We start from the raw sequence: 20,548 nt of genomic DNA, 5'->3' as shown, positions 1-20,548 counted from the left end.
TGCACAGCGACAACTTGGGCACAGGGTGTTTTCCAGGAATGGGCAGATGCTGTCAATGCTGCTGCAAACACCCAGAGCAGCTGCAGAGATGCTAACTTGCTTGCTTAATTGAAAACTTTGCAGGTTTATGAGCACAGGCTTCACTGGGGGCTGACGGGCACATAATCTTTTTAAAATTAAAAACAGTTACAATGTATACTTGAAGTTTTTTCTCTAACAGGTGTACTTAGTTTTTTTCACCTCCTTTGGGAATTCTTACCTTAACTAGGTAAGAACCTTGAAGCTTAAATAAAAACACAAACCCCCTCACTTTTTTTTAAATTGCTAACAGACTGAAACTTTAACATATCAAGTTTCAGCCAGAAACCATTAGAAGCCCTGAAAATAGGGCTTCTTATTGGGAGTACTGATATTCCCCTAACTATAGCAGCAGATGCTTGTATTATAAAATTATTTAATGTCCCGATCAGTTCCAGTTTAAGATTATTAAACACAATTTCTTCCTGTTACTAGTAAGCCCTTCCCCCGCCTCCCCATTCCTCACATCAGTACATTAACAACTGCACACAGCTGCCAGAAGACTAAGCTGGTGTTTTTAAACAGTTCTTACCAGCTTTCTTCCAGATCTCCTCTGGCACATATCCAGACGCAGGCCTGTGAAGGAATTCCCGATGAGATTCTGCAGGAGGAGAGCATGCAGAGGGAAAAAGAAAGAGCATCATAAGCAATGCTTGCTTGTTGAGAACAAGGCTTAGAGAAATACCTTTTTCCTTTACTTATTGCTCAGACAAAAAAATCATGTAAGGTTTTTCTTTCCTCAAAACAAAAAGGATGCCATGGCCACAGCTCATGAATGTCACATAGACCAGATCAATGTTTATAACTTGAATGTCTGATCTTAGCCAGGCTAAGACTAGTTCACTTTATTTTTATTTTACAGTGTTTTGAGTCAACTCTATATGACAGTTTCCACACTTCTAAGGCAGGCTTTGCAAGATGAACTGAGGGAGTGACATGATTTATCCTTTGTCATTATACTCAAGAAAAGGAAGAAGAAAGAGGGCAACAGTGCAGGTTGGGCTCTTCTGCTCTGTGCAAACAGAATGGCTACTGACAAGTGCAGATAAAAGCCAAGATGTCATTCCAGTGATCAAATAAGCTGTCCACAGAAAAAGAGAGGGGTGTTTCTCTATGTTCAGAGCTATGCCTTCCTATATCTGAGCCCATGTTGGCAACTATAGCTCCAAGAGTTTGAAAAACAGAACCTTTAACTTTACGTTAAGCCCTAAATACATGTGCTGCCAAACAACCTTGCTAGAGCTGAAGCTCATAATTCACCCATATGTTTCAATCACATTTTGACAGCTCTTTCCCCTTCTCCTCTTTTTTTTTTTTTTTTTAAGAGGGTTTAACCTCTGGGCCTGGGCCTAAGGGCTCTGAAATCAGCAAGATCCCTTCCACACAGACTTCAAAGACATAAGATCACACAATACAGAAAGAAAATTCACTTGGGCTTGAAATTTAGCATACATATCCTCAGCAGATGAAAAGCTGCTCTTTTAAAATATGATTTAAAAACTGATTAACTTTTTTCAAAGTAATCGAGGAGAAAATTTTAAAAAAATCAACCCAAACACATAAAACTAAGTTCACTGCCATGATTACTATTGTCTGTGTGACTGAATTCAATTGTCTAAATAAAATAACTCAATTTGGTATATTAGAGATAGGTTTGAATATTTTCAGAGATGCTGCTAGAAATCGAACAACATATCTGAGCTTGAAATATAACAAAAGTACACATACTATTCTTTGAATACTAATTTTTTCCAAATATATTCATTTTTGCACCTTAGTTATTATTCACTAACTTGGTCAAAAAGTAGTATTTTGAAGAAAAAGGTTGAACCATCAGGTTTTGTAAATAATTTTTTACACCACTGCATGTATGCATGCAGTACTGTTTACATGCAGAAGCCTACGTAAACTTAAATGCTTTTAAAAGATGACACTTAATATTGCAGACAGATAACAAAGGTGGAAATGACGGGCTGTTTCAATTACACAGAGAGTAGGGAATCCCAAACCCTGCACACTGTTTCACAGATACAGTTTCTAGCACAAGAATCTGCAGACACCAACGGAGCTGACTGAATCCTCCCATCTGACCAGCAGCTGAGTGGATTTCCCCAGCTTTTCTGTTTGTCACTAAAGTATGGGATAATATGGACAATAAAATTGATTTTTGTCGGCAGAATTTCACACTTCTAAAGCATAAAATGATGTGTGTGTGTGTGTGTGTGTGCACAGATTTTGCAAAACAGCCATTTATATTGGTTTAATCAACTTGATAGAAGACTTCAGACCTGATACCAAAAATGGGAAAATTCTCAGTATCACTTGGCTTATATGATTCTGGAAATTACAAATATTTTTGTGTACACTTCTCTCATCCCTTAAAGGCTTTCAGACTTATGGGCACAGTGCCAGTTCCGTTAGGGGGACAGAGGCAGCAGCAGAAAACATTGCCTGAAAGCTCAGAAAATCTAAAGGCAAAAAATTAAACCACTCTTATTTCCTCTTCATGCAATACCTGCAGGAAAAGACCCAACCAGCCTCCAAAGGTGGCAAAACAAGAGCTTTATTGCATTCATGTCTTGTACTTTGTGTTGAGTTTTCCTGCCTGCTATTTAAGGTACCATCCACTGCAAGAGGATTATAACCTTGATTTAAGTCTGTAGTACTTAGTATTAAAAAAAAAAAGGAGAGAGAGAGATGTGGAACTGATTTTTGGGTACACATGACTTTCTAAAAATGGAATTCAATGACATAAATGACCAGATTGCCAGCTAATTGTTAGAATTTCCAAAACATAAACATCAATCAAGCTCTTATTCCAACCACAAATTATTTACATGAGGAATGAGATCCTCTGCAAGAAGAATTAAATCAAGAGCTTGTGAGAGACTTTCCCATAGTTTGGAATGGTGCACAAAAAAAAAGACAAGAAGCACTTATGAAGATAATAAAAACCGTATTCTCCAAGCAAGACAAATATTATTAACATGGCTATTGTTTAGGCAATGATGATGAGTCCATGAAAACAATCATCTTCCTGAGGCTAAACTACAGGACATAACCAGAGGATACAAGTCTTATATTATTAGTATTTTTAAGGTAAGGTGTTCTTCAGCTTAAGAATCACAGAACTTGCTTATGAAAACTACAGCAAAAAAGATCTTAACTTGGACATCTAGAAAACTCAAACCAGGAGTAACAAATTGAGCAAAGTCCCTAAAATACTAAATGTAAAAGCAACTGCAAAAAGCCACAATGAGGAAAAAATAATAACTGATTGACTGCAGCACCTAGAAGTCAAAATAAATGCTGCCTGGGAAGAAACAGAATGAAATCTGACAAAATTAGGAATAACCTGAAGTGACATGGCAGCTCATACAGGAAAGGATAACAGAAAAAGCTTTACATGTCAGACATAATAAGAATGGTTTTTAATGGTAAAAATGCAACAATGTTATTATGAAGACCAACTGGATGTACCATACTGCATTTACTTGAAATTCGATGGTAAGGCACAGTTTGAAAGTGTGTATTCATAATTAGTCCAGTTCCTACTGAACCAGATGAAAAAGCCCAACAAGGGAAAGAAAAAGTACATATATATGAGAGTAATCAGTAACTGTCTGTGAAGTGCTCAAATGAAATAAAATAAGAGAGATTTTTGATATAAGAAATGGTTTTGACATTTTCTATTTTAATGTGAAATAAACTTGTGAAACAGCAAGAAAGTTGTTGGACTGGAATAGAACAATACACATGAGGAAAACACACAAAAATTGGCCTTGGTTTCAGTTCTCACATTCTATTAATCATTTTTGGTGGCTTTAAGATAAAGAGAACAGATGCTGAAAGTACGGAGAGACCTGGAGGGATATGCAGAGTTGTAAGAGCAGCAATATATATGGGTCTGGGAAGTGAAACTGAGATGAAAAGCTACGACCAAATAAAGGATATGAACTCATAAGGCCCAAACCCAAGAATCACAGAATAGAAAGACTTAGAAGGAAAAGATGTGTTCAAAACCTTCAGAAGTCTAATCCATATTTGGAAAGAAGGACCGAAGATGTGTTGGCAACACAAAAGAATGGAGGGTTTTATCACTGGACAATGACATGCAAGCCTACAATACAAAGTATTAGGAAATGGAGATGAATAGCTGATCTTTTGAAAATCTTGGAATTTACTGTATTAAAGAAAACCTGGCAGGAACAACAATACCCATATATGCTGTACTGAACATTAGGGCTCAAAAATTAAAAAAGCTACATATAACCAGCCCTGAATTATTTCACAAATGAAATATATATGCATTTCTATGGTTTTCATATTTCATATGCAAGTTTTGCTTCATTCTACCCTATAATAAATGGAACAGCATTGGTAGGAAACAGAAAACAAACAAAAAAGTTCTCAGAGCAACAAATATCAAATATTCACTGCCTTGTTTGTAAGAGTCAAGCTCAGAAGCATGCCAACTCCAAATAATACATAAATACAGATCTGAAGTGTAATACTCTGAAGTGTAATACTGAATGAGACTACCTTGCACCTGGTTGGGGGGCACGTGTTTCCAGTATTTTTATGCACTTCTTTGCCCTCAAATACATTTTTGTGGCTATTACAACACTCCTTGAAATTGTGTTCAAAACACAGTTGCATTCTCATTTTAAAGAAATTAGAAAAGTAAAATCACACAGCTACTATATTACTGAATCATCGTAAATGAAGGCCATAAGCAAACACTTGAGCGCACAAACACGCAAGGATCCTGCAGCTGGCGCCCTACATAACAGCATGCAGTTGAGTACACCACAATCTAGCCCAAACCTCCCGTGCAGCGAGTGGATTAAGAGCAATACTTAATATCATCAGTGACCAGTATTACTGAGGCTTTATATTCCAGAATTACAAGTTATAAATGTTACTGTGGCCCTCACAGCATTACGGGTAGTTCATGTTGAGAGTATCACGCATATCACAGCAATGCTGATTAACTGCAAATGGCAAAGGAACCGTTTTATAGTCGCAGCGTGAATAGACATGTACTGGCAGGGGTGCTCTGGCTAACACTGAAAACATGGCAATGAACCACCTTAGATAAAATATAAACTAGGTCTGAAAGGGTTAACATTTAAAAATTTATTAAGAAATTGCTAACCTACATGTTTTTGACAAATTCATATACTTCTGAGAATCCTGGTTTCCTAGGGCAAATCCTGCAGGTACTGGCACTCTTCAGTTGGAGATTTCAAACTCTATTTTGTAAGATTTCCATTCAGATAAATTCAACAGACACTAAATACCAACACCGCTGTAGACTTTCTGATGTGTGTCTACACCACTTATCTAGAGCCACAGCTGCACTCAGTAAGGTTATAGATCTTGTTTATAACCTACAACATTGAAGAACTCTCATCTTTAATTTATCTCACTGTGTGTATTTCAGTATTCAATGTCTGATATGTGTAATTATTCACTATTAGGATGAAAGTTGCAGTCTTGCTGCAGTATGTAGTACTGAAATTCTTCAGCAGAAATGAAGGAGTCGGATGATGTATTATTCACTTCATAGACCATCACTGTTAATCAAGTGAATATATATAAAGTCTGAGTCATTTTTAGACTTTCATAAACATGTATTATTCAGACTGAAAAGAGCAGACTCACCTTACACACAATTGGAGAATAATGGTAGTTTGTAACCTGTTGTAGCTGACTAGTATGTGTATCGAATTACATTGCATTAAAATGAATGATCAAATACTTCATTTGATTTCTTAATTAAAATATCAACAGAAAAATATTGATCAGATATTGCAAACTGTCATGCTCAACATAATTTACAGGGATGTCAAATTAAAAGAAGAACAAAAGTCTTTGGCAGAAAAAAGGTCTACTGGTTCAAAACAACAACAAGAATTTTCTTCAATTACTTTTGGACTCAAACTATCAGTGCTAAATTTAAGCTCGGAGTTTTTCAGCAAGAGCTATCTATGAAGACTGGGGCATACTGTTTATAGTAAGATGTTATCACTTCAGTGATGATATTTTAATTGTAAAGAAAAAGAAACAAAGGCACAGACAACGCAGCCATATGGCCCTCTTTTTTCCCCCTTGGTAGTGGAGATGACAAGATGGATTTAAAGGGTGGATTACCTCATTAAAAAAAAAAAGTACAAAGGGGAATCACTGATATTTAGAATCACTGCAGCAAAACCACCAATATTTACATGGTGTGGCACTTTAATTAAAACATGGTATGAATTTTTCAACCCCTTCCTTCTCACTTCAAAACCAAAATAAAAAGCCCTAAAGCATCTTAAGGCTTATGGACACTGCTTCAACTTCATTATATGTCTGAATGTTAGGAGTTCTTATTTTGTTAACTAGATTACTACCAGATATGAGGAACTATAAGGATTTCCCTTCCATAGACTCCAAGGTAAGTGTTTTCTCCTTGTCACGTTACACAAAAAAGCACTTCTTATCAATATTTACGATTGACATGAATGCTACTTGGCTAAAGCAAGCCAAGTTTCATGTTCATGAGTCTAAGAAGTATTTTTCAACCAAATAGCCAAAATGGACACGTTAAAATTGAATGGATTCACTCCAACCAGTTCAGTTGTACCTGCAGTACTGCAGAAATGACTGGTGTATCCAATACAAAAGGCTGTGCTGTATAACATCTTTTAAGGTAGCAGACTTTGCTGTTTCTAAGAATTCATCTTGACAAATACATAAACAATATGCTAATATAGGGATCTAGTTGCATGTTTGATCTCCATTTTATCTTTTGTACCTGTTGTTGCAGTTATGACTACTTTTCTTGGATTGTAGTATTATCTACAAAGTTTTGATAAATGTCATGAGTTCCAGTTTTCTTGAAGAAATATAAAAACTCTAGCTGCTTTTCATTTTTTTACCTACTAACTACAGTTACAAGCACCATGGACTAGCTCTTTTTGCATCACAGCTTTACTAGAGAAGTGTGCCACTGCTTTTGATCTAGGGGCTGACTCGCAAGTGTCCTTCCCAAAGCTACAGATGTGATCGACATTTCAGGTGCCATTTTTATGAGTCTTTCTTTACATGACATTTAACATCATTCGTACAAGCCGTTACCTCAATGCTTCTTCCTGAGAACAGCTCCTCTAGGGACTCGACTTACTAGTGAACTTGGGAACAGCCTTTCTATAACCCTTCCTTCCACTGACTGAAGCTAATTTATAGAGGTATTGACTCAGATAATTTGACAGATACACAAAAAATTGTTATCAAGAGGCACTAAATATTATAGTAATAACTCTAGAGATTTACCAAGAGAATGACAAAGAGGGGATTAGATTTTTCTGGTTTTCTATTTGCAATTAAAGAAGTCTTTGACTTAATAAGTTATTCATAAAGGTAAAAGGAAACCACAGCTTTAAATAAAATATAGGGCAAAATAACACACATATGCAGTTCTACTAATGAGCACAGTTTACAATGATTTTGAGCAGAAGGCATTGGATACAGACAATTTATTTTTTTAAAGATAAATATTAGACAAGCAAGCATAGTTTGCTGTTCTCTTCAAAAGAACGAAGAACAATAAAAAAGGCATCACCAAGATGTGTTTCTTTACCATAACTGCCACAAAAGTGAGGGGATGGGGTAGAAAAAGGCCAACGTATTAACAAATTACAAAAAACCCACAAAGTGAAAGCTTGTTTTTATATAGCAGAGTCCTTTTAGAGTAGTTGTGTGAGATACCATGTGTGACTGTGGAGGTCCGCAGGGGGTGAAAGCCTAGCTGCTTGGTCAGTCCTTGTAAAGGGGCTCTGCAACCTAAGCCAAAGCCTGAGCAGCTCCAAGTAACTACACAACAAGCAGCACCCAAACTGTCTCAGACACACCTGCACAAGCTGCAGTGGTGGACACAGATGCGCACGGCTGTAGACATCCCAAATCTTGTTTCTTTCTTAAGCAGAAACCAAATACACCTAAGAAGTGCCCCTATCTTTATATCTTCATTTCCTTAGAAAGACAACTTCCAAGTCATTTGATTTAAGATGGTGAAAGCCCTCAGTTTCAAAGTGCAGACAATGTAGAAACACCTACAGATTTCCTTAATCAAGTAGGCAATGGAGGGAGTCAGAAGGGACAGAGAGTTAGTGCACATGTCACTGCTCTGCCACCTCTACACAACCGTTCTTCCTCCCACCCCACCAGTCTCAGACTCTGCTGAATGGGAAGCAAATTACCAAGCGTCACCCAAAAAAACCCAAGTCATTCCACCCAGAAAATGACTATTAGGGCATAAGAGTTATATTTAATTCAGTAGTCAGCAGAGAGGAATCATCACTATCACAGAACAATCAGAAGAACAAATACAAACTTCATCTAACACTTCGCTGAGCTTAAAGAGATTCTGTAAACAATTTTTAAGGAGGATACTGCACCTAATGAAACTGGATCTGGATTCACTGGGCTCTGTTGTCTGGAATGACTACTGCTGCTGTTTCCACCTTTTTTTAAATCTTCCGCATCACTGTATCGCCGTATCCAGTAATTAAGCTCCTCACGGTCTGCTTCTTGACATCGCCGTAGTACAGTGAGAGATCTCCTAGTTTTTTCCACCATGTCCATTATACAGTTCAACAACTATTCACAGTAATGGATGGAGCAGAGAAAAAAAAAAGAACGTTTTATTAATAGAGTGACATAAAAATAAAGAAAACATTAATGTGCTGAGTGCCTGGGTTTTAATAATGGAGTTCCTCCCTCTCTGTTATCTCAAATATAGTTGAAAAATTCTAGATTTGTTTTAAGAATGATAATTGCTTCCTCTTTAACTGGTGATCCTAAACTATACGAATAGAGATTCACAGGAGAAAAAGCAAAGACAAGGGGGAAAAGACTGAACAGCCTGTAGTTGTACCACTAGTATCACAAGGCACCACGGAGGCCAGGTGATCTGGTTCAGAAATGATGTCTACAAACTAAGAGCTAATAAATTCAAAGAACAAATTCAACATGCCTCAGATCCAACATTTACAGACAAGAGCCCATTCCTCTTTTGGCAGACTGTAATAATTAGGATAATGCAGAATGCACTTAACAGTAAGGCCTGGTATGAGCTATCTCATGGGGAACATCAAGCCCTCTGATTTAATCACCAAAGCTTTCGAAACTTGTCCTGGGATTCAGATTTGTTTTAAAAGAAAAATTTTAAAGTCCTATCTTAGAAGGGCTCCTTTCAGACAATTATACATAAAGTATATTTAGTCCTTACATGGTCAAGGTGTTTCCACTCTTCTGCCCATTCTCTGTCTGTTAGCCTGTGATCAATCATTTCTTCTTGACGTGTGCCATGCAACCCTGCCAAAAGGGAGCAAATCATGTTTACAATGTTGGGAGTCCTCTAGGGGAAAAAAAAGGCAGAAGAAAAAAGAGCCTATAGACAAAAATGTCATACATTACCTGTTCTAGCATACAGAATGCCACCACCACAAAAAAATGGAAGCTTAAAAACTTTGCTCTAAGTTCTCTTTAGTCCTTTTTCCCACACAAGATGCTACCATTTTGTTCAATTTAATGTCTTCAATTCTGCCAGTTCTATAGGTTGTAAGATGACCTTTCAAAAATGGACATAACACTTTCTGACTATATACAATTATTATATACATAAATATAACAGAATACAATATGTAATTTTTCATTTGCACTACTTGAAGTCAGCAAGGCTATTATTTGGTAGCTCAGTGTATCGAATACTAGTTGTACTTCAGAGAATTGAAAAAATATTAGTATAAACTCAATGTTATTTCACTAAATGCAGTAATTACTACCATGTCAACAGAGCGTCATTAAGGGTTCATCCCTTCACAGATGTTTAAACAACATGTGGTTAAAATGTAGCACATATATCAGAGCAGTTGACAACATGATACAACCAAGCCAGTATTTATTATCAACACTCAAGGGGAACCAACACTTGTTCTTTGTTTAGCCTCCTCCATACAGATGCTGAATATTTGTAACTGTTCCTCTTTTATTGAAGATTTGTTTAAAACAAGGAAGAACAGTAAGTGCAGATGTGAAGCAAGCCAGGCAAATCCAAGAGCATCAGACGCCCCATTAAACCAAACTGTGCTGCACGGGGGTGTGGTTGATGCTTCTGCGGTTCGCATCCTCTGCAGACATCCCCATGCTGCATTGTGCTCTTCAGATGTCATACACAAAACACTTCTCCAACAGATAATAACTTTTTTCTACTCTAAGCTGAAACCAAGCTATATTGAGGTTGTCATCATTACAATATAAGAAAAATAGAAAGCTCTACCTATCCTTGCCTGACACACACCCGAGTGTCTTTGTCACTGATGCAGCTTTGAAAGCACAGGCTCTTCCCTCTTCTGACTCTCTTGCTTAAGACACAATTCAATTTACTTTTAGAAATATAAATCTGAAATAAGGCCATTAGAAGTAGCTAGATGGACAAACAGAAATAAAGACTATATCTGAATGGCAGGTAAAAAAATCCTGTTCACAACACAGAAATACAAGGAAAACAGAAACCTGAAAAAAAAATGCAGAAAATCAACGTGCCTTACCCATAGGTCTATTTCTGTCCCTGAGGTCCCTGTGATTGGGGTGTCTGTATGAGTCCCTGTAGTGGTGGGCAATGGCCATATCATCCAAACGATAATGCTGAGGTGGAGGTGGGGTGGGATGAGGCAGACCATTGGGCTGATAAGATAAGCCGTTATTTGGACTGTACCGCTGGCCTGGGCTAATAGTGCAGGGCCGCTTGCTTGGATGCTCTGAGTGCAAAGGCTCTCTGTCAAAGCCATTTTCTTTGGTTCTGAAAAACAAAGCAAAGGAACTTTAATTCACTTAGTGAGCAGAGCTCAGGAACACGCAGCCCCGTCTACACATGCATCATCAGGAACTAAAGGTTGTTCTTTCACTTTACTCCAAGCGTGTGGTGTTACAGAATATTTCATAACACTGCACATGCAAAATGTACAAAGGACTCATTCACCTTTTCTATCTATCCCTGTAACTTGAGAAATAGTAGCAGGGTGAGCCTGCTGATGGAGCCACCTAAAGAGGGGCTGGAGAGCAAGCAGCCTTCACTGAATCACTGGCTGTAATTACGGAGCTGAAACAATGAAATGATACACGAAGCTACAGACCAAGAAATTCCTAGTTTCAGTAATGCTGTAGCTTACAGTGATTAGGAGAAATCGGCAGTTCAACAAATGTTTTTTTGAAGAGGACAGCAGACAGTCTCAAGGCAGTGCATGCCAGTGTGCTGAAGCTCAGCACGCCATGAGCTCCCATCAGGATCAATGTCACACTGAGATTTTGGGGAAGAACGACTCCAGATGATGAGAAATGCTTCCTTCAGAGATTTTTGCACTGTCTGGGCTATTCTGGTCACAGGTGCTGTGACTGTAGTTAATTTTGCAGGAAGATGTGGTTAGACTCAAGTCCTCAATAACGTTCAGGATTTCCCACTCTGTTACTTTAGATAGGAGTTTTATGCTCAGGCAACTTGGAAGAGTTATTGGGAAGAAGGACATTTTATGTTCTAAGATACGCTTTAATTAAATTCATAATCAGCTATTTCCAAAGAAGTCTCTACTTGACACCTCTGTCTGAGAAGCTCGAACTCACATTGAACTAATTTTCCATTTAAACAAAAAAAAATTAAAGACTAGAGTCAATTCAATAGGTTCTTTTAGGGAAGTTTCGTTTTACTTAAGTATGGTTTATTTACCATAGGAATAAACAAAATATTAGCTTCGATCAGAAAGTTTATTAGGTATAAATATTGAAACTGTTGAGGTTTCATTCCTCCCTCCAAAAACCTTTATTAAACAGCTGATATATTCCAGTTTTTTTAAAAAATAACTTTATCCTCTGTAAGAAGTGGATGACATAATGTATCTTTCCTAGTTATAATACAATTTTTTTGTCACTTTGACAGAAAGGTAAATTTAATCTAATTTTCTTGCCTTCTGTTAAAACCAACTGTTTTACAAAAAACCCTCCCCCAGAAAGCAACCAACCACCCTCCAGGAACTGTCTGTGGGAAAACACTCTGTGTATTATGTTTTGTACTTAATTACCTTAACTTTGTACTTAATTACCTTAATTGGAATGCACTGCATTAGCTTGGACAACACACCAGCATATCCACTGAACTTTAACTAACGTAGAAATTAACATGACCATTGAAAACACATTTACTGAAATTAAAAGACATGTGATGTCTTTTCTGGGTGTTAAAACTTTAATTCTACAATTTACCATTATATTTTCTGCACTTAGCAGAATACCAGAATGTGACTGTACACAGACTCATTTTATGTTTCTGACCATATAACATATACAAAGAGTAATAACTTAGAAAACCTCATCAGAACAGGAATCAGTGCCAAATTTACTATACCTAAATATACTGAATATAGTGATAAAAGACAAAGTACTGAAAAATGCCATAATTCAGATGCTTTGAACTCCATCTACTAGTCTGCTTCTGATCTCAGTTCTACTCATTCTTTCAAGTCTCAGCCCTTGGGACAAGGTGTCAGCATTTCCCCAGGAGGCTGAGGAAGCACTCCTGTTTTCCTGTTTCAGTAACTGGCAGACCCATGTGAATACTAGTTCCAAATATAACACCATCACAGTTTTAATCTGTTTTCATCTGCTTTTTAACTGATTCATCTGATGTTGCAAAGCAACCACAAGCTGTAGAGAGCAAATAACACTGAATGTGCAGGAAACCTGACACCTTTTTTCTTGCTCCTGTTGGGCACATTTTCCTTGATGTGCATGTAAATCGACACCGTTGTTTGGAAAATTGGCAATATTATAGATGAGGTCCTTCAGCTATAAACACACAAGAGGTCATTTTACTTGCAGCTATGATTTACTTGGACTAAAGATAGCAGAATAGACAGTAGACATTAGTTTGTACCCATTTAAAAGAATTTATGTTGTTTCTAGGTTATAATTTCAGTTTTAAATTATTGCAATTTATGGATAATTTCCTGGGTAGAAAATCTGACCATGCAAAACTGCCTTGGCTGGAAAATTAGGTTTCACCTGATCATGAGTATTACACCAATTTCAAAGAAGACTGAAGTTAGCTTGCAAGAAATGAGGCAAAGCTGTTCATCTGCTATTTGTGCAAGGTGCTTTGATTTAAATTGACTTCCACCAATAAAGGTTTGATGACCAAACAAGTGATAATGCTTTGCTGCAATAAAGTACTTGTTTATAATACTTTGTTACAGAAAAGATTACTACTGCCTTGCTAACAGTTCATATTAAGAAAATTCTTTTAAAATTCCTCATAATTACACATGGCTTACCAAGGAGCATAGTTGTAAGAGTTGTAAGTATCCTTCACCTTGCTGAGATATGGAGAAGCCTCTTCAAATAAGATTTACTTAAAAGCATTATCGAAGTTGACCTCCGCGCCCAGGTACCTTTGACATGTATTTCTGGTTATGGGTGCCAAGTGTACAGCAATCACTTCTAAAGTCACAACACAATCATGGCCACTTTTGTTTTCTTCTCACTCAAAATTAATGCTATTCTAACAGTTTTTCCTATCCTATATCCACTTTGTAGGCAACTGTCACACATGTAGAGTCACTGAACGACTTGCTCATGCACCATACAGTCTTTCCCAGCAAGCTCAAAGGATGACAAATTAGCGAAAGGTTTTTTGTGGTTAATGTATTTAAAATCATGTCCTTTGTAACTAAGCATTCATTTACCAAGATAAAATCTCACTTTGGTCCAAGTTCCTTTGCTTTACTACAGTAGAATGTCAACTCCAAAAGTTGTAAACAAAATATAGTGAACACTTTGTTCATGACATGTCATGAACAAATTACCAAAATGTGTTGTCTCCTCAGGTGTCAGTTTTCCCCTCTTGCAGTGACTGATGGTTCCCAGTGTTATTACAGAAACAGATTGATCTTTTTAATGAGCTAGTTTAATAGACTCCAAAATCTCACCGTGGCTGCTCATCCATGTCAGACCATATGCACCATGAAAACATTCAGTAAAACACGAAGCTCTGCTGTCAGATTGCTCTATAAAATCTCACATACAGTAGACTTGAATACGCAGATAAATAACCAGAATTGGAAAATGCATATGCAGAAAAGGTTCTGAAATTATAAGCAGAAAAAATTACTGTATGTGGATTTTCTTTAACAAAAAATCACGAGGTGGATGTGGTTACATGTAACACATATTCCACTTCCTTTGCCTAATCCCATACTGCATTTTACCTCTATTGGAATCAATGGTATGCAGTTAATGCTCAAACAAAAAATATCAATATGAATGTGTGGATGGATATATATTTCTACACATACACATCTATACATGAGATATATATGTGCGTACATATATAACATACACATTATATACAATGTACGTATGTGTGTGTGTGTATATATATATTACATACATTGAGAAGTGAAAAAGATACCACAGTTTACTTCATTAAGAGATATATTTCCAATCAAAATTACTCCAACTGCATTTAGTTCCCCTGGAAAGATGTTGCCTTTTAGCAATTTTTTTCCATATGCTAGCCAAAGAGTCACAGAAAGCTCTTCTCTCATAGGATGTCTGGTATCTTCTTCTGTATTTGTATTAGTATATTTGAAAATTACTTAGATATCTAAACAAAAGGTATACATATTTCCAGATGCTTTCTCCTGCTTCTCTGTAAACAATTAAAATAATTAATAGTGTAATGAGTATAAAGCCAGACAAGTATTTCATTTCCATATTCACCCAGTCTGGGCATTTTCAACCTCTGAGGACAGCTTTTTGTGGTTGGTTTACTCACATTATCCAAAGCAAAAGGTATGCAGACTCCCATTCAGTAAATTTAAGAATTTTTCCAAAAGGAACTTGTTCTTTTTACGAAATCTGTAGTATGAATGTGCTCAAGACAACTCCACTGAAATTAGCTCAGCCAAAATGACTGCATATTTTTTCTGTGTAGCTTTAATCATAGTCATAGTCAATGGAGAAGTACGTGTGACTAACCAGTGACAGGGTTGTTTGATACTGAAAAAAAAAACAACTTATTTTTTAAGCTCAAGGTACGATTCCAATGGGCAAACTGGGCAGTCTCCTTTCAGGTGAGCATTTTTCATGACAGCAATGAACTGCAGAGTCAAAAGAAAGGATGAGTTTTTCTGAAATGCTAGAAAGCTATTTCACCTTTGGAAAATTTATCTCTTTGCACAGAGTAAGAGACTACATGTAGAACGTCTGAAAATTAATAATCTTCCTGGGGTGCAGTTAGCAGGCTTGTGTTAACCCCAATGGCTGTTTCAGTTTGGTCTAGTTGTCAGGGAAAAACAGTGAAAAGAGAGTACACATAAAAGAGCTTCTCTGCTGGTATCTTAATTTCCTTGCTGGTCGATAGCGATTCCTGAAACACAAACTCAGGCAAGCTAATTTCAAACACTTTCACATTTTTGTCTATCTAATGGCTATGTTACTTTAAATTTTACTGTTCACTTCTTGCTATGAGGAGCTTAAAGTTTTACTATGGGCTTTCAGACTTTCTCTTTGTTTTTGTGCTATCTCAGCCTGTTCCTACACAAAAATGTCACCTTTACAAACTTATGTGGCTTCTTGACTTTGCAAATCTTCAGCTTCTTCATTTAAAGGATAACTAGGATGCTTGCCATGCCTTAAGCATGCAAGTAGTGGCATTTGACAGAACAGCATTAGAAAAGTTATCCACACTATAAAGTCCACGGTGAACAAATCTATGAAAATACAATATTTGAGTCTCTTAAAGGTAAAATGTAAATGCTAGTTGAATTTCCAACATTAGCATGGGAAGACAGTTGAAAATAAATAATCACAAGAGTCATTTTCTTGTAACACTAAACAAAGAACTTTATTCAAAATAGAAAAACTGCTCCATAGCCCTAAAGCCACTGTAGCTCACACACACATGCACTCACTTGCCCCATTTCTGCATGGACTCTTTACTCAGCTCAACAACAAAACAGATTTCAGTGAGCATTTCTCCTGTTTGGAAGAAATATCCTTATGCATATTGGATATATGGATACGGAACCATGGCACAGCAGAAGGAATCAAAAGCCCTGACTGCTCTAGGGTTTGCCTTCTACTTCTCAATGCAAATGCCTAGCCACTTTCCTCAAATTTACTGTTTAGTCCAACAAAACCTCAAATGCAAAGGACTTGCATGCAGAGATGGCACGATCTGTTGCTTGTCCTTCAAGATGCACAGAAATATTATGCACAAAGTAGTACAGTACTGGCTAGCCATTACTTCCATATGGATATGACCACAGTATGTCCTCAGGTGATTTTCTTGACTGAATCAGTGTATGTATGTATTGTATTTATATTAACTGAAATTTATAAGTATATGTAGCTCTCCCTCTATATATATGTATGTATGTATAGGTAGACATGCATAAGCAGGGCCTGTTATGATAGGGCATGGGATAATGGTTTTAAACCTGTAAGAGATTCAGATTAGATATAAGGAAGGAATTTTTAACAATGAGGCTAGTGAAACATTGGCACAGGTTGCCCCGAGAGGTGGTAGATGTCCCATCTCTGGAAACATTCAAGGTCAGGTTGGACCTGAAGGCAGGATAGCACCCGCACCCAGGGAACATCATCCGAGCTTCCCCCAGGCATCCACCCACAAGCTCCCCTCTTCATGGTGGAGGTCAGGACATCGGACCCATGGGAAACTCTGAGCAGGGTATGGAAGGGCAGGGGTGCTCACCTGTCTGGAGTTCGCCTCTTCCCGTTTTCGTTCACATCGAGAAGCAGCTCCGAGGAGTCAACGGGTGAGGTGGTGCTGGCATCCAGAAGCAGCTGTTCGTGCTGGGCGAGGTACTGGGCTGGGTTCTGCTTGGCTAGCCTTGCACAATGCAGCAGCTCCCGCTGCAGCAGGGGCAGATTGGCCTGCAAGAGCATGGCACAGGTTAAGAAGGCAGCTTGCAAGCAGTTTCAACAGAGATGATGAAAAACAAAACCCAGAGCTCTGAGATGAACCTGTTGCAAGCATTCCCAGTTAGGTTTGTTGTGGTTAGCTGCCTGAAAGCAGGCATTCTGCTAAAGTGGTTGTGTCATGGCTGTGCTAAGTATGCATGGAAGGATGGGAGTTTACTGAAAATGGAAAACTGTATATGTTGTGAGAAAAACAGGTCTGAGTTCCACATGTTTAGAGAGGTGAAAAGTCAGTCTTGGTTGACTTCATCCCCTTTCTTACTATCCAAAACCTGATCTCCTATAGAGCAGCTTTTTTCAACAAGTTACAATACTTCAATATTTGCTTCCCATTCAGATTGCAGTTAGTAAGTACTTAGAAATTGTCTGAAACCGTGGGATATGCAACTCTATAAGCTGCCTCAGTCACCATCCTTCAAGGGCCTTGGGGAGAACAGGATTGAGAACAGGATTGCCCTCAGCTTTCCCATTACACTTGCTGTTACACATTAAGATAAAGATTACAACAAAATCTCACATTCCAGAGCTTCAGTTAATCACCCAGAGGGCTACAATCCTCCTCCTAGCCAGATGTAGCTTGAAGGATTTCTAACTGTTCTCTCATGGCCCCAGTGGGACTTGGGTCATGGGCTGGAGATTACCATGACTCAGACACAAAGAACTGAAAATGCTCATTGATCCTTGGGTAGCATATTTTGCCCATACACTGGGGTCATACTTAGTCATACTTTTGCCAGAATTGGGACCAAGGTGGAACTGTATGTTCTTTCCCTCTGCAGAGAGAGTTACACACATTGGGAAACATTTCTCTTTCTTTGCAGCACATGCATACATTGATACTAAGACACGCCACTCGTTTTTTACCTAACTATTTTTTGTGCCCTAAGGTGGTATACCTTGACCTCTTTTGTTCCATGACTAATGAACAATGATTTCTCGCCTCGTAATTTTCAAGTATTGGATTAAATTTCATTACTTTTAGTAACTAGAGATAAACCAAAGAACTTCAGTGGTTCCCTTTGTTTTGAAATAACTCCCATTTAAAAACAAAACAAAGCAAACAAACAAAACAAAAAATCCCCACCACTTTTTTTGTTTTTTAAACAGAAAAATATTTCTTAAGTCAAAAACGTTCTGAAAGTAATATGCAGGGAACCAAACACAAAAAGCAGATGTTCTGAAGTTTTGAGTCCAGGATCTTGGCAAATTAATTTGCTAGCATTAATAACAATGGAAAATGCTCTAGCACCTCTTGCTGTACTATAACAGCAGATCCACTGTGCAACAAAAAACGCCAAAATAGGTCAGTACATATGAACCTTTCAACAGCAAAGAAGAAACAGCAATTGCTATGACTTATTCATCTTAGGATGGGAAGACAGCCAGTTGTGGAACATGGAAACCTTTACAGACCTTCACAGAACACAAATATTTTGTGAAAGAACCAAATACATATTTTCTTCTTCTTCTTCTTCTTCGAGAGAGAAACTGACTGACTGCTTATGTGAGCAGAGTTTTTCACTTGTTTTAATTTCCTTTTTTTTTTTTATAAAGCTCACATAGAATACAAGTCAAGACACTCAACTACTTGAAGTGCCTCACATGTCAGAAAATGACTGGAGAAGTTCACATATATTCACAAATAAATATTTGGAAGAAATAAAAAAATCAAGACAAAGTATTTGAATAGTGGTGCATACTTGGAAGATGTATCATCTCATCTCAGCATGCCTATGAGGTAGAAATGTGAAGTCCCCACTTAACAGTTGCATAATCAAGGAAAAAACCAACATATTTGTGATCCTTATCCACTATCACAAACTAAAGGGACCTATTTAATACACGGGCACTACTGGAGACAACCAAATTTTGAACTGTCTAGCAAAACTCGTGATTTATTTTACTTGGTTTCCTTCTCCTAAAGAAATGTTCATTCTTGTTTTTTAACCATAAAGATGAAGATATGCAGATAAATTTATCTAAATTGATTGAACATATTTTTGTGCACAGAACAAGCATATACAACTTTTAATATGTTTATGAAACAATGATATACTCGGTTTCCTAATTTTTTACAAATTAGTATAGAAAACTATAAATGACACCTTATGAGTTTCTAATGGCATAAAGCAATATTTGGAAAAATACTTAACTCGAAGTAAAGAAAAGCAGTATTTGAAAATTTATAGTTCAGCACAAGTACTGCTAATCTGCTCAAGACATTACTGTAACCAATCTTTATCAAACCATGTATTAAAAAATTAATTTGTATTGGAAGAAAATTACTCAGGACCTCTCTATAACTTTGTCAAGTGTGCAGAGTGCTTCTGGTCCCTGTGGCCCTGATACAAAACAAGAACTAGTTTTTGGGAAGATAACAAAAACTAGTTTGGTATGCAGAATGAAACGTCAATATTCTCCCTACTGTGAGCAGGGAGAGATCAGGCTCCCAGGGCAATTCAAGCGCACTCATACAGATCCTGAAACCAAAATAGCCTTGGACACAAAGGATTGCAAACAGGTTCAGCTCTGACAGCAAAGGCAGTTCTATACACCTGCAGCTGCACATTTCTCCCAGCACTGCTGCTGATGCCTGCAGACAGACTTCTATACCTTTGCATGTGAGAGGTACAAACCAGTTCTCAACCAGAAAAAGACTGACTGTAAACAAAGACGACATTACTGGCTTACAGTACCTAAACTGTTGCACTTCAGTCTCTGAAACATGCTCTTGCTCTTGTGTTTTGTATTGGACCTTATGTCCTCCAAGACTTAGGCAGTGTTTTAGAGTCCTCCATCAGTTTTATAATCACAAACAGAAAAAGAAGAACATGTTTCTAACCCAGCCCTCAGACCTGTTTTCCACATTGAAATGGACTGTTCTAACCAGAGAAGAAAACATTATCTCTGCATCTGCAAAAGAAGCTACAGCTCCAAAAAGCTGTTTTATCATTTCAGTGCTCACTCCAGGTAATTTGATAAAAGTTGATAATTTTCCACTCTTGGATGTTCCTACTTTCTTCTAAACTTTAGCAACAGAAATATTTCAGTATTTTAATTTAAATTGAAAAGGCTTCATTAGAACATAGTATGAAATTAGGCTTTGGTGTTTTTATAATTGCGCTTTAAATAAATTATTTACATATGTACTTAAAAAAATAAAGATTTAAATCGAGACAAATTTTGTTCAGAGACCCTGAGTAACTAAAAATCAGAAAATCTTATATTGATACTGATACTTAAAACAAATATGCACAGCACATTCACTGAAAAACAGAGTGTTGGCAATACTGAACATGTACACCATGTACCGTTTAAATTTAATAGACTAAATCTGCTTGGTATTAATACAGAAAATGTGCATAAAAAGGCTCCCAAGCCAATGAAGATTTTTGCAGGTGAATGATCTTATCTTCCTCTGAAGCAGAAT

General features: G+C 37.3%; 1 protein-coding gene across 4 annotated transcripts in view; it reads right to left on the bottom strand.

Annotated features, from left to right (window-relative positions):
- RUNX1T1 (RUNX1 partner transcriptional co-repressor 1) overlaps positions 1-20,548 on the bottom strand; it is a 112,380-nt gene that overhangs the window by 18,454 nt on the left and 73,378 nt on the right. For all 4 annotated transcript variants that reach the window (XM_027737367.2, XM_039380971.1, XM_027737365.2 and 1 more), the window contains 5 exons: positions 16,892-17,073; positions 10,677-10,927; positions 9,356-9,441; positions 8,523-8,724; positions 611-679 (listed from right to left, as the gene is read on the bottom strand). In XM_027737367.2, coding sequence (XP_027593168.1) covers positions 611-679; positions 8,523-8,724; positions 9,356-9,441; positions 10,677-10,927; positions 16,892-17,073 — 790 coding nt within the window. The remainder of the gene's footprint in view (positions 1-610; positions 680-8,522; positions 8,725-9,355; positions 9,442-10,676; positions 10,928-16,891; positions 17,074-20,548) is intronic.

This window comes from Pipra filicauda, unplaced genomic scaffold (genome assembly GCF_003945595.2).
Source record: "Pipra filicauda isolate LSUMZ 115617 unplaced genomic scaffold, ASM394559v2 scaffold20_size4479445_pilon, whole genome shotgun sequence".
Classification (NCBI taxonomy): domain Eukaryota; kingdom Metazoa; phylum Chordata; class Aves; order Passeriformes; family Pipridae; genus Pipra; species Pipra filicauda.
This window is presented reverse-complemented; position numbering and strand designations above follow the sequence as displayed.